The sequence below is a fragment of the Micromys minutus genome (genome assembly GCF_963924665.1).
Source record: "Micromys minutus genome assembly, chromosome: 17".
Taxonomy (NCBI): domain Eukaryota; kingdom Metazoa; phylum Chordata; class Mammalia; order Rodentia; family Muridae; genus Micromys; species Micromys minutus.
The window spans coordinates 18,402,967-18,430,807 of NC_137952.1; the positions used below are offsets into that span (position 1 = coordinate 18,402,967).

The 27,841-nt window shown below is 40.0% G+C and overlaps 1 protein-coding gene across 2 annotated transcripts in view; it reads left to right on the forward strand.

Annotated features, from left to right (window-relative positions):
• LGR4 (leucine rich repeat containing G protein-coupled receptor 4) overlaps nt 1-27,841 on the forward strand; it is a gene marked incomplete at its 5' end in the record, with an annotated part of 91,981 nt that overhangs the window by 54,277 nt on the left and 9,863 nt on the right. For both annotated transcript variants that reach the window (XM_080930848.1, XM_080930849.1), the window contains 10 exons: nt 14,021-14,092; nt 15,287-15,358; nt 20,750-20,965; nt 21,791-21,862; nt 23,357-23,425; nt 24,107-24,178; nt 24,370-24,441; nt 24,751-24,819; nt 26,184-26,255; nt 27,195-27,260. In XM_080930848.1, the coding sequence (XP_080786974.1) occupies nt 14,021-14,092; nt 15,287-15,358; nt 20,750-20,965; nt 21,791-21,862; nt 23,357-23,425; nt 24,107-24,178; nt 24,370-24,441; nt 24,751-24,819; nt 26,184-26,255; nt 27,195-27,260 (852 nt within the window). The remainder of the gene's footprint in view (nt 1-14,020; nt 14,093-15,286; nt 15,359-20,749; nt 20,966-21,790; nt 21,863-23,356; nt 23,426-24,106; nt 24,179-24,369; nt 24,442-24,750; nt 24,820-26,183; nt 26,256-27,194; nt 27,261-27,841) is intronic.

Here is a 27,841-nt window from a genome sequence, read left to right on the forward strand (position 1 = left end):
TGCCCAGCAGACAGAATTCATTAGTAGTTGGGCTTGCTATTGCTCATAGGACTGGCTATATGTCACCTGTACAAGTAGGAAGGCCAAGGAAAGAAAGGCTTACTACATCATTTATTTCTTAATTCAGTAAGCCTTTGTCAACTAAAAACACTGTGTTCAGTGCTGAATTAAATGAGACTTCAAGGGAAAGGAATAGTGTACTCCAGCTATGAGAGTTCAAAGGAAAAGGGAAATTACTTCTAGCAAGAAAGATTAAAGAAGAGCTCATCAAAGAGTTGGCATTTCTAGAGAGCCTTGAGGGAGGGTAAGAGTTATTTATGAGGAGATACGTAAAGATGTTCTAGCAGGGAAAGGGAGACACACTGAGCTGGGTAGTGAAAATGTTAGGTGAGGTAGTGCTGAGTTGCTAAAAGCAACCATAGAAAAGAAACCTAGAAAGGCATTTGGAGCCTGACTGGGACCTTTCTTGGTAGACAAAGGCTGTTGTGAGTGGCTGTTAGAGTTTTGTTTTGTTTTTTGTTTTATTTATTTATTTATTTTTGAGCCAGGGACTAGTTCATATCATATCAAGAAAATAGGGGTTTCTGTCAATGTAATCTCATAGCAGAGAGCTTAGAATTGAGAGAGGTAAGAGAGATAGTAGAGTTAGCCAATGAAGCTAGCTATTAAAGACAGTCATCAGAATCTAGGGTAAGCATGGTGGTATTCGTCTTTCATCCCAGCATGGCGGGCACAGAGGCAGGCAGCTCTCTGTGAAACCACAGCCAACCTGGTCACCATTATAAGTTCTGGGCCAGCCTGAGCTACATAGAGACTCTATCTAAAAAGTAAATTGGAGTGTGTGTATGTGTGTGTGTGGGGGGGGGGGTAAATCTCAATTAGGGTAGATAAGAGGCAAAATAGAATCAAAGGGATATCTCAGCTGGTGTAAGATCAGTAGTACTTAATTTTAATATCTCCACAAGTTGTTAAAATTAGAGACATGGAAAGAAATTGTTCTAGAAGAGAAAGTATCAAACTTAGTTTCAAGTTAGCATGTTGAATTCCACAGAATGTAGATTGGGGCATATGTGAATGGAATGCAGAATAGAGATTTATGGGTGTAAGAGTTGAGAATCTTTATGTAATGATTATTGGAAACTTGATTGAAAAGGATTGCCAAGGGATAGAGGGCAGAAGAAAAGGGAAGAGGGCCAAGGACAACTCCTTGGGAAACACTTGAATCAAGGTGTGGGAAGAAGGCAAGTGCCAGGTGAGAACTAGGGCAGAACTCTTCTCCAGGAGCTGTGGAAGAAGAGGTTTCTACAACAAAACAAAGGGATCAGCTTTGACATGCTAGAGAGAAATGCCCAGAGCCAGACCCTGAAAAATCATTTCAGTTGCTTTAAGTAGATTTCTCTAGTTGTATCAGCAGAGCAAGTGACAGTGCCATGTCGGGAAAGGAGTTAAGAAACAGGTATTTGGGGATGTTAGCAGATAGCTTCTGGGCTTTGGAGGGCAAATAAAGCTTGTAACATGGTCTGTATTGGTACAAAATTCCAGTGGGTTTAAGACACAAACACCACCAAGGCGTGGTAGAGAATTGTTCCTTGGGGAACAGGAATATCTAAAGGTGGAGCTGCTTCAGATGTCATTGCATCGTGAAGCTTGAAAGTTACAAGAATTTTCACATGTTCTCTATTGTTCAGTTTTGATTCCTACTTTTCTGTCTTTGGTTCCTTTCCTGTTGTAAATATCCTGCCTTCGCTATAGTAGGGACTCTTAACCTTCAGTAGTCCCAGGTGTGTTTTTGCATCCCACAATCCTAAGTTGATGTCTAAGTTGTTTTGAGCAGAGACCTGGGAGAACTTTGTTTGGCAGTCTTGCCTCTCTTGCTTGTTCATAAAATATCCTTTCTGGTTGATGGCATGGTCTAACTTGGTTCATCAGACTGGAGAAATGGTCCTTCGAACTGAGCAGAAGAAAGCAGGAAGGTAGATATACACTGGGCAGAAAGAAACCATGAGCATCTCAACCTACTAAAATGTAACCGCTAGCCAGTCCCAACGGCATAAAATGCTCCTTTAATGGATCAATCTGAAATGAACAAAGTATATTGTTGAAGAATTCTCATTTAAATGGGACATAGCATCAATTCTGAGTTCTTCTAAACTGCACCTGTAGCTTCCTTGTAAGTACTTAGTAGCTCATGAATATAGGTGATGAAAATGTGATGTAGTCTGGTTTGGGATTTAATAACTCAAAATTTAATTGCAAGCTAGAAGACATCAAACTGGGAAATTCCAAGTAGTTCACTGGTTAAGTGACATAGAATACAAAAAATGTAGAAAGTCACATGAAACCACGGATTGTTGGTTCCTTTATTATTTTAACCAGTGGTGGTTATTTGTTCTTTTACAATGATAGTGATACTGATTACAAGTAAGCAAAGATATATTTGATTTTTCTATTAAAGTAAGTTTCCCAACAAGGTAATAAACTGAGCCATTTCTTTTATGTGTTGTCTACTCTTACATAAGCCATGCTTGTTCAGTGTAATGTTAAGTACCACTGTCTTCCATCTTAGGGACTCTGGCTCAGCACGGGTTCTTTGCCTTCTCTGTTCTCATCAGTTTCTTTGAGGCTGTTTGTACTTGAGAGGTGTTTATGCTGGATGTGCTGCAGATACCTGTGCGGAAGACATCGCTGAGTCTAGAACCATAAAGTTTAAACAGCTTGATGAAAGCCAGAATTTTCAAAACTGATTATAAAATTAGTGGAAACTCAATGTTCAAAACCTGGACATATAGTTACAGGGAGGAAGAAAGTAATCAATTATTATCTCACATCTGAGAGATAACCTCTGTTGATATTTTTGTCATGTAGCCTAGAGGTTTTGAGTACATGAATATACTTTCTTTTAAAAAATAGAATCTTTTAGAAACTTGTTATTTATAGTCATTTGTCATAATACTAACGCAATGATAGATCTAGGTCTTACAACTAATGAATATATATATTTTCTTCTGAATATTTCTTACTGTCCTGGTGCTTATCTACTGTTTAAAATTTTTTTTTAGAAACTCCTTACCTAGTTTTTATATATTTAATGTAGTGTCCTTTAAAAGTATTTTATCTGATACACACACACACACACACACACACACACACACACACACCCCAGAAGAGGAATCAGGTCTCAGAGTTACAGGTGGTTGTGAGCCCCCTGGTATGAGTGTTAGGAAGCAAATTCAGGTCCTATATAAGAGCAGCAACTTCTTGTAACTGCAGAGCCCACCCCTAGCCTGTCAATGTACTGTCTTTAACTGTGCTATTTTTGTTACTGCCCTGTGTGTTCTTTTCCTAAATTTTTTGATGGAATTATATCTGACTATAGTGGAAAGTTTAAAAAACAAAAAACAGCAACAACAAAAAACAGTGGCTTTAAGACGTAATGCTTTCTTTTATTTGCATGCCTATGAGATCTGCAGCCTAACAACCAGGGACTACTACTGAGAATCACAGTTATTAGAAATGTAGAATTTAGCATTCTTGTCTGCAGTTCTTTGCTTACAGTGTTCACGTCCAGCTCATGTTCCTGCCGTGGCTGTAGCCATCAATGGTCACTTCTCAGAGAGGAAGGAGGAATGGCAGTGTCTCACTCGGTCACTTTTTTTTTTTTTTTTTTAAAGAAACCACCTTGAGCATAATCATATGTTACTTCTGACATCTCATTGGCTAGAACTTAGTAATATGGGTTTTTAACAGGAAACACTGGCTAATAAGAGCTTTGGTGCTTGGACTCAAGTCAGGATTCTGTTACTAGGAAAGAACAGAAGAATGTTTATTGGCTGTTCAGTCAGTTAAAACAACTTTTGGCTGCAAGTAACAGAACTGACTTTTCTATTTAAACAGTAGGAGATGTATTCTTATCTTGCATAATACAGTGCCTTAAACAGCTTTAGTGCTCAGCCATTCAATACCCTTCATTCTGAGCTCTTTCTCCTTTGTGATGTTTTCCTGCCTTCCTTTCCATCCTCACCACCTAATGTGTGTCTTGCCATCTGTGATGTAGGTGAATCAGAAAGTTAGTCTATGCTGTGCACTGTCTTTTTTCTAAAGGCAGAGCGCTCTGTGTGACTCAGTGTCAGTAGTCACACTTCAATTTTATTTTTATCTATCCACTTATTGTGTGAGTGTAGAACAGATGTGCATGGGTGAGTCTGGACACATCATGGCTCACATTTGTGATCCAGGGATTGAACTCAGGGCATCAGGCTTGGCAGCAAGTGATGTTACACTCTGAGTCATCTGGTTGGCTCGGTAATCCTACCTTTGAACTTAGGGAGAGATTAAGACAAAGGATTTCTCATTTTGAAATCATCAATGCAAGAAACTTTCTCAGCACAGAAAGAAACTAAGTTCTGCTGGAGTTCATGACTGATGGACATAAAAGGAATGAGACAAGAGACAACTGAGAAAAGGCAGAATCATTACCAGTGTCACTGTTCTCAACTGACTTACTCTCAAAATATGCCGTCTGCAGGTGACTGTGATGAAGCCAATATGGCGCAGGTGGAACTTAAATATCTTTGAGTTAAATCAAGTTCTTTAGTATGTGGAAAAGCATTAGATGGCTTCATGCCAAGTCTTAACCGGGATAAAATTATTTTTATTACAGGTTACAATAGTGTTTAGCTGTGGGGGCTTAGGGTAAGAGTTTCTTCTTGAAAAGGCAAGCTGCTTAAAAAAAAAAACAGTGATAGTTTTGTGAAAAGGATCTAAATACATGTGTGTTCTTAAAACTTTGCAGTTTTACACATTTTACTTGCTTCCCTTTTGTGAGATAGAGTCTCATAGAATCTAGGGTGCTCCACAGCCACTTGTTCATTCCAGGTCTACGTCAAACTCGTTATTCTTTTGCCTCTGCCTCTCAAGTGGTGGGTGGCATGTAGCACCCCTCCAGTGTGTGTGTGTGTGTGCGTGTGTGTGCGTGTACAGCTCTTACAAAAAATATGTATGTGCACACATTATATATACATATTTTTAATAGGAGCCATATGAAGACATAAAATCTTCCTGGAGGTGTGAAAAATGTGGATAACGTGGCTGGAGATATCGATCAGCATTCCTTTAAAAACCAGTTAATGTGTTTTAATAGCAAACTTACAGGAGCATCACAGAAGACAGACAACATTAAAAACATATACTTGCATGTAGGACAATTCAGGGATAGCGAATGGATGGAATCTGCTGTATAAGAAAAATGCTACAAACATCATTTGGTGGCTGTCAATAAGAAATTTACTTATTTTTAAAAATCCAAATGCTGGCATTGTCCAGAAAATTTTAGCAGGTTCATTTATAATTGTTACAAAGTTGAACTGTTGAAATGTGTTCATGGAAACATTTTGCTTACATTAATACTTTACATCTTGCATTTATATCAAAAATTCACACCCAAATGAATGTGGAGAAACTGCCAATACCTGATTCTGTCCCCTCTGTTTCTATTTACATATACTTAGGTACCTTTGACCCCATTTGGGGAAAATATCCAACATTCAGAACTACTGATAACAGGAAGAAGAGGGAAAAAGATTTTGAGAATGAAATGTTCCCCCTCATAGTGGACTCATAAGTACATTCTTTGTGTATGCGGTGTGCTAGCTGGATATCTTTTGGCATAATTGTTACACAATTGGCACGGAGCGCACACATTTGGTATCTTCAAAAAAGCCAACCAGACAGGCCTCACGTGCCTCCTGCAAAGCACCAATGGCTGCGCTCTGGAAGCGCAGATCTGTTTTGAAGTCCTGAGCTATTTCTCATACCAGACACCAAAAGGGGAGCATGCGATTCAGAAGTTCAGTGGACTTCTGATATCCTCTGATTTCAAAAAGTGTCACAGAGCCAGGCCTGTAAAGATGAGGTCTCTTCACCCCTCCAGTAGAGGGCGCACTCTTGCGAGAAGCTTTTGTAGCCAGTTGTTTCTTGCGTGCTTTACCACCGGTGGGTTTGCAGGCCGTCTGCTTTGTATGAGCCATGGTGTGGGCACCTCATTACTTACCCCTTCGGCAAGCGAGAGGCGGCGCTGGTGTGAGAGTGGCGGCGGCTCTGGGACTGCTGAGAACACTTCGATCAGCATTCCTAAGGCCCTAGGTTTGATTGAGCCCTAGCACTACGATTGGGGTTGGTAAAGAAGAAAGGGCAGTAGGGGAAGTAAGCAAGGCATAGTTACTGCACTTTGGAAAACTTTGATCTACTGTATCAAATGAGGTTTAATTCTGGTAAGTGGAAGGACCCAAGGGATCTAGAAAGAATGCTGCTTAATTATTGGCCTTTTTGGTCTACTACATGAGTATCTCTTTCTTGTGGCTGTCTTGAAGTTAGTGATAGAAAACACCAAGTGCAGTGCTCGGCTTCTGGGATTTCCATTGCTTTATTTGCACTGTTGTGTTTCTAGGATTCGTATTTTTAGTGGTGTTTGAGGACATTTGGCTGGGCATGTCAGGGGTGGAGGCTCACAGGCTCTATAGGTTAAAAAAGGGGCCACTGGTAACAAGCTGTTACGGTGTATTACATGTTTTAAGGGCCAATGTACTAGGATAATGAAATGGAAAGGACTAAACGATTCCTCAACGTTTACTGTCTGTATTGATACCAGATAGCCTAAATGGAAACCAGCAAGCTGTGTGTGTGTATGTGTGTGTGTGTGTGTTTCCACAGAAGCCCCATAGTTCTGGACATACAGGCAAAGCTTCCAATTTAAGTTAACATATGACTTAGGATTAATAGTACAAATTTTATGCTGTTGAAAATAAATGTTAACATTTATATCCTGCTGATTAAAAAAAAAAAATGTTTTAGGAGTGTGACACCAACCACCTGCTAAATGCTGTCTGGTGGCCACACTTGCCTAGCCTTGACTTAGAACTGTCTCTGCAGGAAACAGCCCAGGCTGATGACTTGGGTATTAGTATGGCTGACACAGGCCATGTGCCTACTTGAGGGACTCAGTGGCATTACCGGAGAGGCGGCCTGGACATGTTTGGGTTTGAGCTGTAATATTTCCTTTTGCTTATCTTCAGTGGCAGTGTAGAGAGAGGCAGTGGAGGAGGAAAGAAGACATTGCTGAGGGCAGAATTGCATTGGTTAGTCTGAGGGGCAGCACTGTGGTACTTCTCAGTAGGGTTCACAGTAGCACAATGCCAGAGCATCTCGTAATCACCTATAGAATGAAGGTTAGGGACATGAGCAGTTTGCAAGGGTGTGCAGCCCACTTCTCAGCCTCCTCATGATGTGAGAAGGGCTGTCTTTGTAAGGCTGTCTTGTGTGGTGAACGTGTTTCCTGCCTCCATCCACAGTTGCTCTGGTCTCACTGTCCATTTTCCACCTGTGGCTCCTCAGAACAGCTGCTACATACCCTTCAACTCAGTAAATGCCTGCTTAGTGTACTGACTGCAGTCTTTGCTCTCCTAAATATTGACTACATTTCTGGCCACTATGAAATTTATATAATGGCCCCAATGCAGTGGTTTTGTGCAAAAAAACACCTGTTGGTTTACTCTGCGATTCACAGTAGCCTCTCTCCTTTTCTTTGAAAAAGTATTTGATTTAATGTGTATATGTGCACTCCTGAGTGTACACTCGTACCACATGTGTGCGAGAACTTGTGGGGAGCAGAGGAGTCGCTGGCTCACGTGGAACTGGAGTTATAAATGGTTGTGAACTGCCTTGTGGGTGCTGGGAACTGAACCTGGGCCCTTTGCAAGAGCTGTGAGTGCTCTTAACTTCTGGGTCATCTCCAGCCCAACCTCTCCTTTCAGTTGCTTCCCAAATGAAGAAATCCCAGTCTTGTTGAGTGCATTGCACGAAGTTATCAATCTTCTGGCCCACATTTCCTCATGAAATGTGGCTGGCTCACTCGCATTTACCATTGACCTATTTCCTGTGTTGGGAGCACCTTTATGGAGGCAATGGGAAGGGGAACTTTTTTAAGTAGAAACATCATTGATAACTCTTTCTCTCCAAAGCTTCCCTCTCTAAGGATCTCTAAATATGGATCCATGGAGCTTATGAATAATAACTGTAAAACAGATTCATAAGGATATTTACACTGCACCATTTGGACTGTCCCTGGAATGGCTTCAGATACACTGGGAGAGCGTAAGCCTAGGGAACTGATGTCTTCCCTACCGTCAGCTGTTGCTCCTCTCTTTCTCTCTGCTTTCTTTGCTCCTGAGACTTGTAGCAAGCAGGGGAAATAAGACCTGTCCTGAGATACACTGTTTGGGACCAAGTGCTGGTGGACTTGCTTCAGTTCCTTGTGTTTGTGTATACAGTACAGTGACCTGCGGTATTACTGTTGACCGTGAACTGGTCTTTCCGGCTGTAAGCTCCGCCTTACCTGCAGCATACATTAAGAGAGGTGAGAGCCGCACTGACACCTGCTACCTTAAAATCGTGCCGAGTACTTCTTTCCTGTAAGAGTATGGATGAGTGTGAGGGAGTAGAAATGGAAGAATGGAAAAGAAAAGGAGATAAGGTAGCTCTCCAGTTTTTTAAATACCGATATTACATTCTCATGAGTCTTACATTGGGGCTTGAGGCACTACAGCATGTCTTCTGTATACATGGTCTCATGCAAGAATACAAAATGAATATAACTTAGTTCCCATTCATACAGAACATTATAAAGCCATAGAGAAAGGTAGGGTGTGTGTGTGTGAGTAGTAGCTCAAGGGAAGCTAAGTTGCAGCAGTGAGAAAGTTCTATTCCAGACTTCTGTGGAGCTCCAGGAAGGTAGTTTCCTCTCGTCTCAGTTGGCAGAGGTTGGGACACAGGGTGAAGTCAGGTGAAGAAAACTGTTGTGAGTGCTGAGGTATATAGAAAAATTCTGATGCGTTCGGATAGGTAACAGTCAATGCTACGTTGTAGGAGATGAACATTGGGTTAAGGTGTAAAAGAAGAGACTTATGGTGAAGGTCTGGGAAATTCACTGGGTGGAAAATGGGGTTTTTAGAACCCCCGCCCCCCGAATTGAACATTAGAACGCCAGAGATGAGGCCAGATCTTTATGGGTGGTTGTGAACCACCCACCTTGTGGCTTCTGGGAACTGAACCCTGGTCCCCTGAAAAAGCAACACATGCTCTTAACTGCTGTCCTCTCAGCAGCTCCCACACAGCATTTAAGTAGGTTGAGGAAGAAGACATGTGGACGTTCATGGGAGTAATCCAGGTGAATAATAGAGCTGAAACTCATACCACAGAAAGACTAGGGGCGTATGGCCTGAAATGCTGTCGGGCGTTTCTCACTGTCCAGAGAGCCAGGAGCTACTGAGTACACAAGTGAAAGACACGATGTCTGGACTGTGCGTGTGTGTTTGTAAAAAGAATTGTACCACATCTACCCTCTGCTCTCACAGGATTATACTAATAATGAACAAAGAGCCCCGAAGTTAGGCACAGAAGTGCCAACCCAGGCTCGGGATGGGAGATACGCTGCTCTTTGTTAAAAGACATCATTGGCCATACATTTCCTCAGGATCAGCCACTGTCGGTCCAGTAAGAGTCCTTATCTGTGGGGATGGAGGGGTCTCTTCCCTCTGGGCCTTTTTGGCCGAGTGAGGCATGCACTCTTAGGATGCTGGGAAATTCCCCAGACCTGCAGTTCAGAGCTCCTAGTGCACGCGCAGAGCGGGCCACACTTCTGGGCTGGCTGCTAGGGCAGAGCTGTTGATCCTCAGACAAAGCTGTTTGCTTGCCCATAGTGTTCCACCTCTCCTCCGAGAGGGATTTCCCAATCTTTTGGTGACACCATAGAAGCGCCTCAGGTCAGGAACAAACACTGAGGCAGCTAAGCAAGAACTAGAATGCTGACTCCTCCACTTTGTAGCTGTGTGATTTTTGCCAAGTGACCTACCCTCTCTGGTGGTTTAGAAAAGCAGGGGTCTTACCATGGGATTAATACGAAAGAACTACTGCATGCCACCTGTGTTGACCAATGTACCGTGTAAGATCTTAGACCTTTGTCTCCTAAGGATTACGGAACCCAGCCCCAAGCCCTGTCGTTTATTTACCTTGCTTTTGATTGGATCTGAACTTCAAGACACTGAGCACCCCAGGATGCGCTGGCTTGTAGGAGCATGCTCACTGAGCAGTCTGAGGAGGTTCTGGAGACTGACTGCTGAGGCTGCAGCGTGTACCCTTCCTTCCCACAGCAGCTCCGTAAGCACGGGAAGGCTGCGGATGCAGCGTTCTCTCCCAGGAAACAAAGTCATAGAGCAGTGTGCCTCCGGCGAGGCATTATCATGCACCCAGCACACTCACCCACAGGGTTTATTTCAGTTCGCCAGACCGCTGGCTTGTGTTTCAGGATAAGCCTTGTGCGCTGAGCTCACTGTGTCCTTTCTATTAACAGTAAGTCGAGGAGAAATGGAATGCTTTTAGAAACCAGGTTACTTTAGCATTCACATAGTTTATAAAGAGGCAGAGATTTGAGGAAAAGGAAGCAAATATTTTGACTAATGTGGTTAAACAGTCTTCATTGTTGACAAGTTAAGATAATCTGATGTTGTGTTTTGCCACAGGCTTGGTTACTTAATAAAACACTCTTTCTCATGGCCATGCATAGAATGTCAAATTCCCCAAGGAAGGTCCACAGATACCGGGATGGTAAAAGCTAATGTTAGAGACAAGGGGTGAAAGACCCTGGAAAGCTGTGTTTATAGGATTTGGTTTTTGGTGGATGCTTTTAGCCCAGGTTTTAAGGACAGCTGGGAGGAGCAGGGTTACCGGACTATTTGAGGGACTTGGGGAAAGATGGCTACTGCCGCTTAAGGATCTTATGGTGCAGTCTGAGCTTTGAAAAATGTGGTCTTTTAAGTACTGTGTTCCAATTGTGAGTATTCTTAGTACAATTTCCTGAGGGAGCTTGAATGGAGCAAATCCTTTCACTGCTTATGTGGAGCTTGTACAGAGGTGGGCCTCTGGAAGCTGAGTACCAGCACCGGGAGTGTTTGCAAAGAGCTCTCTTTGTTCTGTTGGCTCTGGGAGAGAGATTGACTCCAAGGCCTTGCCCTGTGAAGTAAGCTCTCAGCTCCATCCCCAGTGCAGGGAGGACCATCGGAGGACACATAGCTATGGGTGGGAATGGAAGTGTGGGATGTGTACCCCGTTCTGAGAAGCATTTGTACTTGGCCTGTAAGATTAATGTGCAATAAATGGCCAGAAGGTAGCCTGTGACCATGTTTAATTTTGTGCTGTAGTTAACTTATTTATGGGTTTCCTTCAAGGGAGGAGCAGGACCATTGGGTGTTTAAAGAGTGTCAGCGAGGCTCCACGGTGAAGCGCTGAGTCGATGTAGTGTTGACTCTGGCTACTTGGGGAGGTTTGGGGGCAAGAGGAGAAATGTGTTGAAAGGGTCTCATTGAAGAGAGCGCAAAACCGTCTTCTATTTTTCTGGTTTGTATGCCAGTCCTCAGTAGAGAAAGATTATATATCAGAAAAGAGCAGGCCTCATAGTGATACCAACTGACCACGGCATAACAGGATGCAGTTAAGACTAGACACAGCGTTCGTGTCAAGGCCCGACAAGGCAATCCAAGAAGAAAAGGGTCCCAAGAGCAGGCAAAAGAGTCAGATGGCACTTTTAGAAGCCCCATGAAACCGCAAACCTACACAAGTACATCATGTATCCCGTGGGCCTAGCACAGACCTATGCAGGGTCCAGGATTGTTTCCCCAGTCTCATACAGTAAAGTTTTAAATGTCGATTTGTCTATTTCTAGCTGGATGTGTTGGCATCTGAGGTACACATGATATGTCTGAATATGCTTACGTTGCACATGGGTTTCGAGTACCTGTGGAGGCCAGAGGTCTGTGAGATTTCTTCTGGAGCTGGAGTCACGGGTGGTTGAGCGCTGCCCAGTGAATGCTGAGGATTAGACTTAGGTGCTCTGCAAGATCAGCCCAAGCTTATAACTCTGAATCCATCTCTCCAACCTCTTAAAACTTAGTTTTGAGCAAAGAATAATTCATGGCTTGGGCAGTTGCGCACCAGAAATGGTTCAGAGTTCCACAGAGGAAATGCAAAAGAGGAGATTTTACTGGACTAGCATAGAAGTCATGGAATTTTTTTTTTTTTAATCATGAACACATATACAGTTATTGCTATCTACTTCTGCTTCATTGAGCTTAAGTGCTTGTGTTCCTTTAACTTAGGGATTCATAAAATATTGCTCAAGTTTTGCTAATGTTTGCAAAGTAAGCAAATTATAAGTCACTTATGACTTAATAAAGCGACTTGTTGGTTTCGTCTGCTTAGCTGTTTTAGGCCATGCTGCCATTTTAGATGGTATTTAAAAGGCTGATGGTATGGAGTAAGATGTTGGGACCCCACATCAGAAGCCTCAGAAGGCATGTCGTGTGGTCACTAGGCTAGAAGGGCATGAGGAGTGATGGCCTATACCACACGGTAATCCTGGGGCTTGACTGAGAGTCCAGCATCATTACCCTGTGCCGGGGAAGCAGTTATTTGTCATTCGCACGGTTGGAGTTGTTTTATTCCACCCATCTGCGTGACATATGTCTACTGTGGCCCAGAGGTCACGTAGAGTCAGGTTTTCTCATGCGTGCACTTTAAGTGGTATAAAGCCTCAGAAGAAAGCAAGGCTCTTATAGTAGAATTTCAGACATTACTTTGAATTTTAGAATTCATAAAGATGTTTTCTCTGAGTCCCTAAAATCAAGGTAAATATAGATTAAAGAAGGGGAGAGGATGTTGTGTTGGGCACTCAGGAGTAACTAGAACTTGAGAGTGAAAGAAAGAATAAACTCAACAAAGAGCAGGGAAGTGGTAGGGTGCTGACAGAGTGATCAGAGAACAAAGTGAATTCTTTGTTTTTCTTCTTGATATCTATTTTATTTTAATGTGTATAAGTGTTTTGCTTAAGTATGTATACCTCACGTGTTCCTGGTGCCCTCAGTAGAGGGTCCAGAATCCCTGCAGCTAGGGTTACAGGTAGTTGTAAAATATCATGTGGGTGCATGGAACAAAACCTGGTCCCGTGGAAGAACAGCCAGTGACTTTAATAGCTGAGCCATTTCTCCAGCTCCTGCATTCTTATTTTTAAGAGAGGGACTCACTGTATATTCCAGTGTGTCTTTGATCTTGAGATTGTATTGTCTTGGCCTTTTGAATACAGACATGTATTATCTGACTGGAAATTGACCCTTTTAAAGGAGAAATTATAAAATTTGTTTTATAAATTGAAAACTAATTGAAACTAATTTATAAATATAAGTATTTAAAAGGGAGACATGAAAAGATTTCTTTAAAAAATCAGTTACAGAATCTAGTTGCTTGAAAGACTTAGCCTGGTGGACCTAAGAGGTAGGGCATGTGCCATAGTCCTGAGGAAATGGGAGAAGTGGGGAAAGAACATAAAAGAATTTAGTCTTTCTTGTTCACTTTACCTCACTTAAATGTTCTACTTAATAATTTCTTCAGGAAAACACTTCTTTAAATGTGTAGGATTATGTCTTTATTTGAAATCTAGGCTCCCAGACTCTGTTTTTGTCTGGAGTATGCTGTCCTGGGTTTATGTGCAGATAGCAAGCTGACTTGCCTCCTGAGAGCATTCTTCCTTGACAGACTGGTTTGCTCTGCTCTGTGTAAACAGTCCTGCCTGCTGACTAGTAGTCTGTATTTATGAGGCCCTGAGAAAACACTGCAAGCAGCAGACTGACCGTGAATAGCAGACTTAATTTGGCTTAATGTGTTTTGGCTTGCTTGACCTCACCAGAATAAAAATGTGCCTACTTAAATTATTGTATCAGAAGTTTAAAAAAATATCTAGACATTCTTAATTCAGTGGAAGAATCTTGGGACTGCTTTAGCAGAGGTTTAAGTCCCTGTTTAATGTCATGCCATCTTGAGAAATGTTTAGTATAGAGTTTTAATCACAGATAAAGTTACTGTGGATTCTGAATTATAACTTTGAATTGCTGTTTTTTTCTCTTGTTACTTTTTTTTCTAGACAACTGGCTGGTAACGACCTTTCTTTTATCCACCCCAAAGCCTTGTCTGGGTTGAAAGAGCTCAAAGTCCTGTAAGTAATGCAGTTTTAGAGTTTCACAGCTGGCTGTGTATTTTCTTTCTGCATAGTCAACATGCTTGGAGCTAGGTTAAGCACAGTTTCTTTTAGTAGAGGATTAAAAGATTTAAGGCATGGCCAGTGGGTAGGGGAGCAGGCTAGAGGTTGGTCTGGGCAAACTTGGGTCTAGATAACGAAGGTTAAAAATCTAAATACTAAGTATTCTTGAGCTCCAAGGCATCACAGACTTGCCGTGCCACTAATGTATTGAATTGAAACCATATTTAAGCTATATTGGTGGAGTTTCATTTCTACATTCTTTATAGCTACAAGGGTTTTTAATTAGCCAACCCTAAAGGGAGAGAGCTTTATAAGTGCTTTACATATTAAAAGCATTTTAGTGCTGAAGAAATTGAAGTGAGGTGAGTCACCTTCATAATTTTCTAAAGATATTTATAAAGATAGTCAGAGATCAGAAAAGACATTTCTGGCCATGCAGGAGCGTGGAGGGTGACAGACTGAAGATCATGTAGTTTGACAGCCACTATTTCACCTACTTTTGTTTCTACTGCTCTGGACAAAGTCACAAGGCCTGTGGTTCAGAGTGTTTAGGTGGTCCTGTTACTTCTTCTATTCTGTGGTTATGATTCGTGTCAAATAGTCATTAACATGACAAAACTCACCTTGAGGAAAAATGGAAAGGATTTTGTTTTCCATGGAGATGTCTGTGATGTTCTTCAGGTCCCCACTCTCCCATGACTGAGATTTAATGATGTCTGTACTCACCGCTGCTACACCTTAAGGCCCAATGTCTGCTTTCCTTGCAAACTGCCCAGGTTTCTAGACTCTGCTTTCTTCCAATTTGAGCAGGCATTAGAAATTCTAATGGGTTTGTTGATGAGACACACTTCAGTAAAAGTGTCAAAACCTAGTGAATCTTAACTAGGGTACCTGGGGAAAAAAACAAGCCCTAGAAATATGGCTCAACCAGCAACTCCATTAAAGATGGCCTGGAATAGCAGCATAAATATCATCTCTGAGTTTATGGCAAATGCTTCTTAACATTTTGCAATTTTCTTTCCTTGGATGCTTTCCTTCCCACCCACCCCAGTTTTGATATTTTTTAGGGGAAAAAATTGCTCTGTATTATTAAATGTAAAAAAATGGTAACAATTGCTTATTAACCACTAACCCAAATTTTTCTTCTAGAACACTTCAGAATAATCAGTTGAAAACAGTACCCAGTGAAGCCATACATGGACTGAGTGCTTTGCAGTCTTTGTAAGTAGCCTTTGTGTTCTGCATCCCTGGGTCATTGGAAGGCCACTCTGGCTGCTAAATGAATAAGGAAGGGAAACCCCAAGGCCAGAGCAGATTTATCCTCTTTTCTGGGATGAAAATGGGGATGGCCCATTGCTGTTATGAAAATATTCTTTGGTAAGGCAGAAGGTGGTCCTTCAGTTTATTTTCTTTCTTGATTCAGAGGCTATGGGATCGTCTGTGAGTGTGGGGTACATTAGTGTCAACATACATGGCTGCTGGTCAAAGCTCTTTGAAGCCAGAGTTAGAGATGTACAGGAGATCGTGTGCTCTGACAGCTATAGATAAGATTTGGGTTTAGGTAGCAATGGTTAGTATAAATTGAGTTTAATGCCTTACCTGTGGCTCAGAACACATATAGGACACATATAGGGGATAACTTGGGCTGCTTTCTTTCCCAGGTTTTGTTTTGGTTTTAGATAAAACTTGTTTTATGTGGCATAATCAGGGTTTCAATTTTGGATTTTTCCATGTCATTAACTATAAATGCTTTTCCAGATAGCACTTTATTTGTTGTTTTTTTTTACATACTTTATTACAAAGAACTTGGCTTTATTTGAATTCTAAATGCTTTTCTTACATTGGAGTTCATGATAGGTAACGAGCAAATGACTGTAGAGAGGATTTTAAGTAACTTGCCCAACAGCACATAGCTACTAAAGGCACAGTGGGGATTCAAAACCAGACAGACCTGCTCCAGAATCTAATTAAATTTCTGAGCAGATATTCTAGGAGTAAGTGGAAAATGAAAGTTAGAGCAAAAGCATACTAGTAAGTCACATGTTGTAAAAGTTAAACATTAACTCGTGCCTGTCACAAACAAGGAGTATCCAGGGTGTTAGCCATTTCATTTTTAGTTCAAATAGAAATTAAAGTTGTGTGTATTAAGCAGTTCACTTTGCAGAACTGGCAAGTAATGGAATATCAGGATTTGTTGCTCACTAGAGTGAATTTGACTTTTAAAATGAATCAATTGGAATAACTTGCTTTTGTAGAAATATTTGGCGGAGTCTTTATACTCCTGCATCTAAGGATGCAGAGCCATTTGGCTCCTCTAGACGTGAACTCATTGAGCATCATAAATAGGTCCTGTTTTCTTTTGGTACTTTACAATTAATTGGTTTGACTTAAGAACTTCACATTGAATCATTATTTTCAGAGACTTAATGATCAAAGGACCAATTATTTTGCCTAGTTTGAAGGCAAAAAAGAGATGTCTAAAATCTCATTTTCAACTTCAGGACCAAAAAATTACCAAGAAAATTTCAATAGATTGTTTCTAATTTGTGGCCAACAAGTACCTTTGAAGTACATGTGGTATTTGTTAGTAAAATGGGTAAATTTAAGTGGTTTGTTACAAAAATTGGAGCCTTCTCCCTCAAAAACAATGAGTTAAGCAAACTCAGTGTGCACCCATTACTGAGTGCATGAGGTGCTTGAAATATCTTCCACCCCTACCCCGTGTGTGTGTGTGTGTGTGTGTGTGTGTGTGTGTGTGTGTATGTGTGTGTGTGTGTGTGTGTGTGTGTGTATGTGTGTGTATGTGTGTGTGTGTGTGTGTGTGTGTGTGTGTGTGTGTGTGTTTGAAGTTTTGATCTGCTTCCATATGTAACAAACTGTAGAAGGAGGTCTATCAAGTGTGCTGTATTTAAGAAAGAAGTGTTCTTGGGTTTGTTAGCACAGTGGGTGTTGTAGTCAAATGAGCTATCATTGAAATTCTACCGTGGCGTAAAAAAAGTCTTATCAGCACTTGAGTCAGTTTTCAAATCTGATCTTCAGACCCAAGTTACGTTAAAGATTTCCTTGTGGTTTCACCACAGACCTTAAAAGGAACAAAGTTCATTAGCCATTAAAATTGACCAGAAGGAGCTTGAGATAAGAGTATATTTGATGGTGATTATGTAAAGTCAGAGTGAATTCTAGGTGTTAATAAAAAGATAATTTAACAACCTCTCAATTCATTACCTAAGTAGAATGTTAATTGGCAATCAGAATTAGCTCTAAGGTTGTTTTTTATATCAAATTTATATTGAATATGGTATTAAATATTAATTTCAAAGATTAAGTATCCCTAATTTCAATACTTTAAAGATCAACTGTAATATTTGCCCTATCGTAAAATTTAAGAAGAGCTTTTGATTATATAGAATATTTGTTATTTGTTCGCAGATTTTTCACACTAGAACATGCGAGGGCCACAAACGGTGCCCTAAGCCAGATTCAGCTATTAATAATCTAATTAGAAGGGTCCAGTTAATAGTAGGAAGCAGAAAAGGAGATTTATTCAATGTAGCTGCATTGGGAAGAGATAAAGAGAGATCCACTGAGCCCACAAGTCCCCTTTTTAGGATCTTGAAGTGAGATTAAAGTTTAAATGGAGGGCCACAGACATGACATCTAAACAGTTCCAGTTGGGGTCTGGTTCTGCCTGCCACTGGCCTGTATTTATGTGCTTTGGTCAGATCCTGCAAGGTGGTCAGAGAAGCTGTTAGACCTGTGTAAAATCTGCCAGGTCCCTAACAGAACTGCGTGTAACATTTGTCACTATAATTTTATTTAAGGCAAGAAATTTAAGGTGTGGGTTTTAGTACTAAAATGCATTCCTCACAATTGATAATACACATTTTCAAGATGACATGTTAATATATTGCTAAACCTTTAGAAAGGGATTTTTTGTTTTAGCACTTAAAAGCAGTATATACATACTCTATGGTTGGTAGTAGACCATGTTGGACAAGCCCACATCACCACTCTGTGAGATACTATGGTGTGTCGCACCTTGTATAGCAGTCCACCGCACTGCTTCTTGGTCTTTTGGGATGGCTGTTAATAGTGTAGGCTACCAGGACTCAGCCACATTTTCCTCTTTTGGTAGTAGTGTTAGGAATTGAACTCTGAGCTTTCCAAATACTTGCCAAATGGTCTATCTACCAGGTTACACAAGGCAACATTTAAAGATTTTTCCTTTCCAGTCCGCATGAACTGAGTATAAAGATTAAACTCTTTACAACAGTCTACAAACCTGAGTCCGTAAGTCCTTTTTACCTAACTTTGTATTCCAGGGCCCATTACTCTATAGGTCTTCTGTCTGCACCCTTATTTATGTGCATCTTTTTAATTTTGGAAAAAATGTTTAGCAGAGCCCACATCTCTTCCTGTCCTACTGGATTACTCCTTCACATTGATAATGTCATTGTTTTCTCAGTTCAGATTCACTTTCTTGATGAAATATGACAGTTCATAGGAATATGTGTCACTAGTACTAAGGTTACATTTAAAAGGAGTAGGTAGCTTAGTATGGTCTTTGTCATATTTAATGAATTACTTACAGAGGATACTTTTTTTTTGTAAAGTATTGTTGGCTGGCTTACAAGCACCTTTGGTATTAATAAATATACACACAGATTATCATCAATGATGAAAATAAGCAATAAGACTGTCTTGCTACTGAGAATCTGGGGAAGAATTTTACTCTGTAATCGAAATACAATCCAAGTTCCTTCCTCGGCCGATAGGGCCTGTGCAATCTAGACCCTGGCTAGAGTCACAAGTATGTATCCCTGCCCCACTTTTGTTCCCTCTACTCCTTCCCCCCATGTTCTCTTTGCTCAGTCTTTTTGGGAACTATGTGGTCTTACTAAGTTTGTTTCTGTTGTCCTTGACATCTGTCTAAAACACATCCTGCTCAACTACTGCTTCTGCTGACTCTTGCTAATTAATCCATTAGGCTGTAGATTTAATATTACAGTTTTAAAACTGCTTTTCTGGTCAGGTACATTTTCGTAGCTCCTGCTGCCTCCTGTCAGTTTTATCATTGTTCCCACGGTTTACTTCGCTGCACTTTTTCAGCACTCTGTTTTGCTCTGTAGTCTCTTAGTCTGTGCATCTCCAACTCACAGAATGCCTCCTACCACTCCATCCTTTATGTCTTCCAAGATGGCCCATGTGAATATGGAATGAATTGCAGTGAGTCAAATCATCTACAAGTGTGATTCAGTTACACTGTGTAGTTGATTCCGGTTAATGTCTCTTCCCAAGAATGGATTTCTGGAGGTTGTGACTTCCATCTGTGTTTGAACACTTTCTTATCTGTTCATTCAAAGCAGATCTGGCCAGCTCTGTGTCCAGTATCCGGCTGGTCTATTATGTCCCTCTTAATGAGTCAGTTCTATAAAGCCCAAGGGGCACAGGGATCTAAAGATGCTCATGGCCAGTGGAGCGGTACAGCAGCTGCTTTGTTCCCTAAGATCTCTTTTCCAGAAGAACATGCCCAGTACACAGCCACAAAGAGCCATATCTGAGAGCCCTTGCTAATCTGCCCCCAAGAAGGAAAATTCAGTGTGCTGGGAGTGGGAGCCCAGCAGATTCAGGGAGTTGAAAGTTACAGTAATGGCTGAAGTTGGATCAGGATTAAAACAACAAAACAAAGCAAAAACAAATAACAAAGCACAGAAACTTTAAAGTTGTCAGATGCCAATTCTTAAAACAAAAAGTCATCTGGGATTTTTAATCAGTTTTTTTTTTCTTTTCCTCATTCTCACAGAGAGGTCCAAGAGATAGGAATGCATGTGATAACCATCAGCAAGAGATTATGAGGAACACTGGGATTTCCTGCCTCATACAGTTCTCATCCTGTTAACGCCAGGCTGTCCTTGTATTGAAAAGTGATTATACAATTATACTTGGTTGTGGCAACAGAAAGAAATAGTTAGGATTTAGTGTCCAGGTTTTCAGAGACTTAAACATAAATAATCCTGTTAAGAAGGTGCCCCAATTGCAGAATTTTCTGAAAAATATGAAACTTTAAAGCCACAGTAGCACTGAACGGAGGAGTTTAATTTTCCCACGAATGATCTGAATAAATGTTCTAGCTGATCTGCTGAGGTAGCTGTGATCTACTGAAATGGGGTTGCTGCTATTTAAAAAACTGTAAACATATTCTTATGTTTCCTTTTGGAATCAAATCAGAGTAGCAGTTAAGTTCAGTCTACAATACCACCTGTACTGTAACACCGGATACCGTAATACTGCACACACAGTAATTGCTCAGCCCACCTATCTCTGTCTGGTAGGTGCATATTCTGAAACATAAATTTCCAACTTGAGCTTTGTGAGTTTCCTTTTAAGTGAGTCTTTCTGCAAAGAAGTTAACCAGGAAAGACCTATAATGTTCTGGCCCTGGAAGAATTTTAGATCTGTTGTTGTTCAGGACGTCTAGTACAGTTAAATATAGGGCTCCGTGGTTTAGCTGGTTTTATGGGTGTCTTCTGTTTGGAAACGATGGAGCTGTGTTCTCTGGTTTGATTCCTTTCAGTAGAACAATTACTCACTGTGAATGTTTCTGTTTCTCAGACGCTTAGATGCCAACCATATTACCTCAGTCCCGGAGGACAGTTTTGAAGGGCTTGTTCAGTTACGGCATCTGTGGCTGGATGACAACGGCCTGACGGAAGTGCCTGTGCGTCCCCTCAGCAACCTGCCAACCCTGCAGGCTCTGACCTTGGCTCTAAACAACATCTCAAGCATCCCCGACTTTGCCTTCGCCAACCTTTCAAGCTTGGTGGTTCTGTATGTGGTTAACCCCTTTATTCCTGTATATTTGTGTTAATTTAGGAGCGAAATGGGTTTCATGTGACAATACTATAAAAGTGGCCCCTGTGGTCCTGCTTTTGGACAATTAATGTTTGGGAAAGGTGCCTTTGATGAGATCAAACATACTGGTTTCTTGAATGATATCTAGTAGTAGATGTTGAGTTTAAAAGTAGCAACCTTTTTAAGATAATTGGGTAATTTAGCAAATATTTTTTTATAACTTGTTTTTTGTATAACTTCTGTTTCTGTTCCAACAATGAGTATGATTATTCAATATCAAAAGAAGGGAAACGGTTTTGAAATGCTCAGAGAAATAAGATATTTCTTATTCCTCCGTGAATGTTTTATATTTTCTCAACTTAAGTACTCAAAAAGTGTTTTTTTTTTTTTTTTTTTTTTTTTCTATGCCTTTCATCTTTCAAAACTTCATGAGACATGGTGCAGTCTCGTTTCCACTAGAATCTCTTTCCATCCTAAGTGGTGTCACCTCTGTAAAGCTGCCTTCTCTCCCTTGAGAGCTCAACCAGTGCTAAGCTTTATATGAAGGAGGAGCTACTTCTAAAGTTTTGATTTCATATGAACCAAAATCAAGTAATCGAACCAAAATCTGCAATCGATTTCCCCTAATGCTGGTATTCTGTGTTCAGTGAGTCTGTGACGGCCAGCTTTCTGTAGTTGAATGTGGACACACTTGGCTATATCACTGCTTTCAGCCACATCAGTTAAGTAAGACACATTAAGCAGCTGTAACACTTGCATTTGGGAGATGTGAATGTCACTCTCATGTTTTATTTTTCATAGGCATCTTCATAACAATAAAATCAAAAGCCTCAGCCAACACTGTTTTGATGGACTAGATAACCTGGAAACCTTGTAAGTGCATTTATATTTTGTATAATCACATTGTGATTGGGACAGTACAATCTTAGATGTAGTGAAGATAAAAGGAGGACATTGTTAAGTATAGCTCATTATTTGCTTTAATTAACAACTCAGTTTTTACCATCTAATAACCCATTTGTGAAAAACGAATTCAGTTTATGATTCTGATACTTAAGTGTGAACATCAAACTTTTCCTTTCCCCAAATATGTATTAAAAGCAGCTTCATTCGAAAAGATTTATACCTTCCCCGAAGTGTTATTTGTGTTAAATTTGTGACAGTTTGGGAACTTTGACATTAGTTTCTTACTTATTGTTGGGTTTTCTTCATGATTTCAGGAGCCTAGCTACTTGTTTAAATCAAGTTGGAATAGCATGTCTGCTTTCATATGCTGAAACGTAACACATTAATGTTTTAAACTATTTCTTGATGCTGTGTTTCCACTGATGGAAAAAGAACTTTTGGCTCTTTGACTAGACATGACATGTACCATTGTGGTGCAGTAAATGGATTAGGAGAATGTCTCCTTTGGGTGGCCAAGACCTAATTGCAAATACTTAGGATCTGTAGTATTTTGGTGAACTGAATTTTCTGGCTAACTGTGAACTATTGAGAAGATTTTAGGATTTATGGGACTTTAATCCACCTGTCAAAGCAATTAAGTAATAAATACCAGTGGATATTTGAAAGTTAAAGTTGGAGGAAGGCAGCTCTAAACTCAGGTCTCCTGCTAGGTGTAATTTTTATGAGGTAGTAAATAAAAGCTATAACATGTCTACAATCCAAATGATATTAAAATTAAGTTTCTTTTCCCAGTTACTTTAGTTTTTACTTATCACTTGCTCTTCTCTGTAGAAAAGGAAAACAACAGATTTCAAAGGAGCTGGGCTTTTAATTTCCTTTTTTCTCTTTCTAAAATCAGCCATAATAACTATATGCCATCATGTTCTTTGTGTTAAGAGAAATTAAAATGTAGACACTCTCAGATCTAGACCGGCATTGTTAGAAATTGCCACTTAACCTCTTCCTAGTGAATATAGTTTTGTTGTCAATAATTCATGACTTAGATGAAAACAACTCTGGTCCTTCTCATTTCAAACTCTTATACTAGAATTTAGGGAGCTGCTGTTTGTTCCTTGAGAAGCCTCTGTTTCTTAGTCTAGTCACCTATACATGGATATTTAAAGATTCTACTTGATAAATACAAGATTCGTGTTTAATCCTTCAGTGGCATGTGATCTGACAGTTCTACAAGCTTGTAAATGTATTGATCTAAAAACATAAAGGATGACTTTTCCTATTTAATGTTCTCTAAAAAATCTGTAAATGAAATTCCTATAGGGTTTTGAATGACAGTGTAGTTGGAGAAAGATATCGCCACTATGGGTTGTGATCTTTAAATATATACTTACACCAAAATGCCTTATGAATTATGATTTCTATTACTCACTGTGCTTAGATATTTTCTCCCATTCCCCCCCCCAGGGACTTGAATTACAATAACTTGGATGAATTTCCTCAGGCTATTAAAGCCCTTCCCAGCCTTAAAGAACTGTGAGTATTGCTTTTTTTCTCTTTATATTCTGCATCCTGGAATTCACCATTAAATACTCTAGTGATTAGGTCTTGGAGCATCTTCTTCTCAGTACATATACCCACAACACATAAAAACGTACACATGCAGTCCACAAATCATACTGTATTAACCAGCACAAACGGTTGAAAGCATAGATTATTGTTGTACAGGGTCAGATGCTACTGCAGGTAAAAGGCATGAGGAGTAATCTTCTGGAGGAGCTTTCAGTCTTAACCTCACTAGAAAGGCAGAGCGTGAAAGGCAGATAACTCTCCTCATATAGGTAATAGGTGTGGAAAAATTAGAAAAATCATCTCACAAAAAGATCTCCCAGAAGCCTGGGGCTATAGGAATGTGACCTGACCTAAAGGTTGGGAAAGTTAAATAAGTGGAGGGGATGAGGGAACCGCTGGAGAGCCTGGGCTTGTCTGGAGTAGAACCATGAATGTATATATATGGCACAGCAGAGATTGTCTTGTGAGTTGAAAGCTCATGCTGTAGAGGTAAAATGCAGGCATCTGTGAAAGAGATTTGAAGCTTTTCTCAACAAAAATTTTCATGTTATCATTGCTTCATCAGTTCTGTTTTATGAATTACCAAGCAACATGGGTCATTCTACTTTTAACTTGTTTCAAAGTGTTTTCTTCCTGTCTTTCTAGGGGATTCCACAGTAATTCTATTTCTGTTATCCCTGATGGAGCATTTGGTGGTAACCCACTGTTAAGAACTATGTAAGTATTTTTTTTAAAGTTTCTTTGAATATATAATCCAGACAGTTATGTCTTCAAATGTCAGACATCTTCATCAAAAGTTAAAAAAAAAAGCTTCTGACTTTTTGATATTTGGACTCTGGGATCATGGGTTTAATCTCAGAATGTTCATAAGCACATGAAAACATTGCCTTTTTTGGATATTTTCACAGCCATTTGTATGATAATCCTCTGTCTTTTGTGGGGAACTCAGCATTTCACAACCTGTCAGATCTGCATTCCTTGTAAGTATTGTGCAAGTTCAAAAACACACCTGAATGTTTATGCGGCTTGTTAAATCAAAAACATGAATTAATATTAGTGTAACTTCAAGAAAACAATTTCTTTTTCCTGCCCTTTATGTAACATGTCAAAGGACAACTCTTAACAGTTTACAGTGATTCTTCTTTATGTGACCAAATTATCACATTTTCAAGGACCTTCAAAAGATGTAACCAGTTATATTTGGTCATAATGTTATAATTTAAGATTAAAAAATGAAAATACCATGTAAGCAAATGTTTTTAATTATTTTTTTCCCTCCAATTTCTTAGAGTCATTCGTGGTGCCAGCCTGGTGCAGTGGTTCCCCAATCTGACCGGAACTGTCCGTCTGGAGAGTCTGTATGTGTGAGCCTTAGATGAAGGGCCATGTAAACAGCATTGCAGTCCAGTGTGCTTTTTAGCAGTGGACTTGTGACTATCAGACTTGGAGACAGTGTACTAGGCTTGAGGTCATTTAGCTCAGGCAGAGTGCAGCTTCTAGCGTAGGCAGGTCGGGCAAGGTTACTGAGAATAGAAGGTGGCAGCTGAATGGCTAATTAGACGAAGAACATCCAAAAATCTAAAACCAGGACACAGGCATCTAGATAATCAAAAAGCATTCATGGAGGAGATGCAATATTTTAAAACTGTATAATGTCAAGCTTCTCAGGGTTGAGATTTACACTTAGAAAGGCAGGATTTAATAAGACTAGGAATACCAAAAATATATCAAGGTGGCATACAGATGATCAAATATAAAGACCCCGTGTTTCTAATGGAATGGGATGTGGGGTGAAGATTGGAAAATTATTTGGGACATGGTTTTAAAATGATCAACTCTTTAACCCCCGCACATTTGAAAGATTCCAAGTGAATGCTCCATGATGGAGTGCAGGTGTGTGAGACCCTGTTTTCAGCCCTTAGCAGTTTGGGACTGGAGCAGGCCAGGGCCATTATCTGTAGGAGTCTTGATGTGGTGTGCTACGTATATGTTATGATGTTCACGTGTGCTAAGACAGTAAGAAGTTGAGAAGCACTGGGCAAGGTTCCAATAAGGTAGTTGGTTCAGGTACAGCGTATCGGACCAGTGAGTGTGAGGAGATCAATAAGGAGATCACGGTGCAGACTCGTGAGGTCATGGTCACAGCCAGGGACTGCACACACCAACCAGTTAACCATGCTCAAGGCATTCAGGCCATTCTGGAGTTCCTCTGGAACAAAGGGCATGATCAGATCCTGCAATGCTTTTTGAAATATTGAAATATTTCACCCCTGATCTGCATGGTAGAAAAAAAGGAGAGAAAGTGTCAGATATTAGATACTTTAGAAGAAATAACCAGAACTGGTGGTTGACTCCAAACAGGAAAGAAGCAGAGAGGAGAACAGGAATGTTTCAGAATGCCGAACTGGCTCAGAAGGAGGAGAAGCAGTTTGCATTTGGCTTCTGGGGTGGTTTCAAATGTGTTGTGTATGAGAAAAGATGACAGGCTGTAGGAAACCAAGCCGCCCCCAGGCACTGTTAACCCCTTGTGAGACAGCTCTTCTTCATTACTGTGAAGACGATGCACTGAGAGTGAGTTCACCTTCCCGAGTGCCTACCTTTAGTTGGTAGATAGACAGGGGTGGGGGTGCACAGCCATTCACCTTTTGTGTACGAGAGGAACATTTCTTTTACTATCCCAACTTGAACTGTATCTTAGATAACAATTGTTTTGTTTCCACAGAACCTTGACAGGGACAAAAATAAGCAGTATACCTGAAGATCTGTGCCAAAACCAGAAGATGCTGAGGACTCTGTAAGTTGGACTGTTCTCTCCTTTCTTGTGTGCACTTTACAGAGGCTGTCTTTTATTTTGAATAACTGTATTCATAAGGTGCTTTGATGCTTGACTGTTTCTTTCATGTAAACAAGGAGATTACTACTTCAGGGGTTAGGGAGTATCTGAGTTTGGATTTAGGATTACGTATTATGTGTTGACCACCGTGTTACTTTATTTGGTGCAAAATAAACCAAGAGACCATTTAGTTGTTAATCTGGTTTCTGTTTGGGCATCATCCCCTCTGCCCTATGCCCATTTTCTCTATCATTTATAACTAAGCAGATCCCAAAACTTTGCTTTCCTGAATCAACAGTGAACGACTTGAAGCTTTCTAAAATTTGTAAGCTGACTTAGAAATTAAAAGTGAAGGTATAAACCTTTCACCAGGACAGTTGGATACTGTTGTGTTAAATACTTAAAGCTAGTAACAAAATAAATGAGAGATTGAGTTATTACATATTTTAGTGGATTTTCTAATGTAAATGTGGTAACTGAAGTTGAGGGGAAAGCCCAGTGATAGCCATAATTTTATATAAATGACCTAAAAGATGCACCAAAGCATTTTAACTAAAGAATAATATAATATATTATATAAAATTTACTGGAAAAATAAGTTTTCTTAAAATCTGTAACTTTACTAGTGACTTCATGTACATCGTGTTATAGTTTATATATGTTGTAGAACTTAATATCCGTTAGCCTATTATATATGGTCTACACTCAACACTGTGCACTTTAACTTCAAAAATCTCAGTTCTGTGGTGGAACCTTACAACATTGGGGAAGCCAAAGGTTGCTTTTCTTCTTATTACCTCTTCTCTTTGGAAGACATTAGTGCTGCTTTCAATGTTTCTAGGCTCAGAACTTTTAATATAGTATTTTAATAATTAGATTAAGTTGTTCTGTTGTTTTTAGGGACTTATCTTATAACAATATAAGAGACCTTCCAAGTTTTAATGGTTGTCGTGCATTGGAAGAAATGTAAGTTGGCCTTTGACTTACTCTTATTTTTTTTTTTTCCTTCCTCTGTGGAATTCTGTTAGTTAATTCACTGATCATTTCCAATAATGAATTGTTGTAAGAAATCAGAAGTTCATATAGTCAAATGTCCCTGTAAATTAAATGTTCTGTGTCTGTGTTAATGCAGTGAGCATTTCTTTCATGAGTTGTAACAATATGAAGTTTTTCTATTACCTGGGAAATGTGCCTTGAAATGAATTTAATCCAATCCTTATGTTTCTGTTACAAAACTTTTAATTTGGTTTAAATTTTTTTTTTTCCTGGTTCATTAGCTCTGTATGCCAGTAATTTGAGGGTGTGTTCTTAGATACAGAACTAATTCTACTATCTAACAATTTTGATTTCCTGCTGACAAAAAGGAATATTAGGCTTCTGTCTATTAGACATTCTATCAGATGCTGTAAAGGGAGGGTAGCTATATCAGAGAACAGAAAAATAGACTTTTGAGGAAAGCATCTGAATACTAGGATCCTATATGGCAGAGCGAAGGCAGCTCAGGTAGAGCCTGGTCTGGATATGAGAGAGCAGACATTAATACTTTA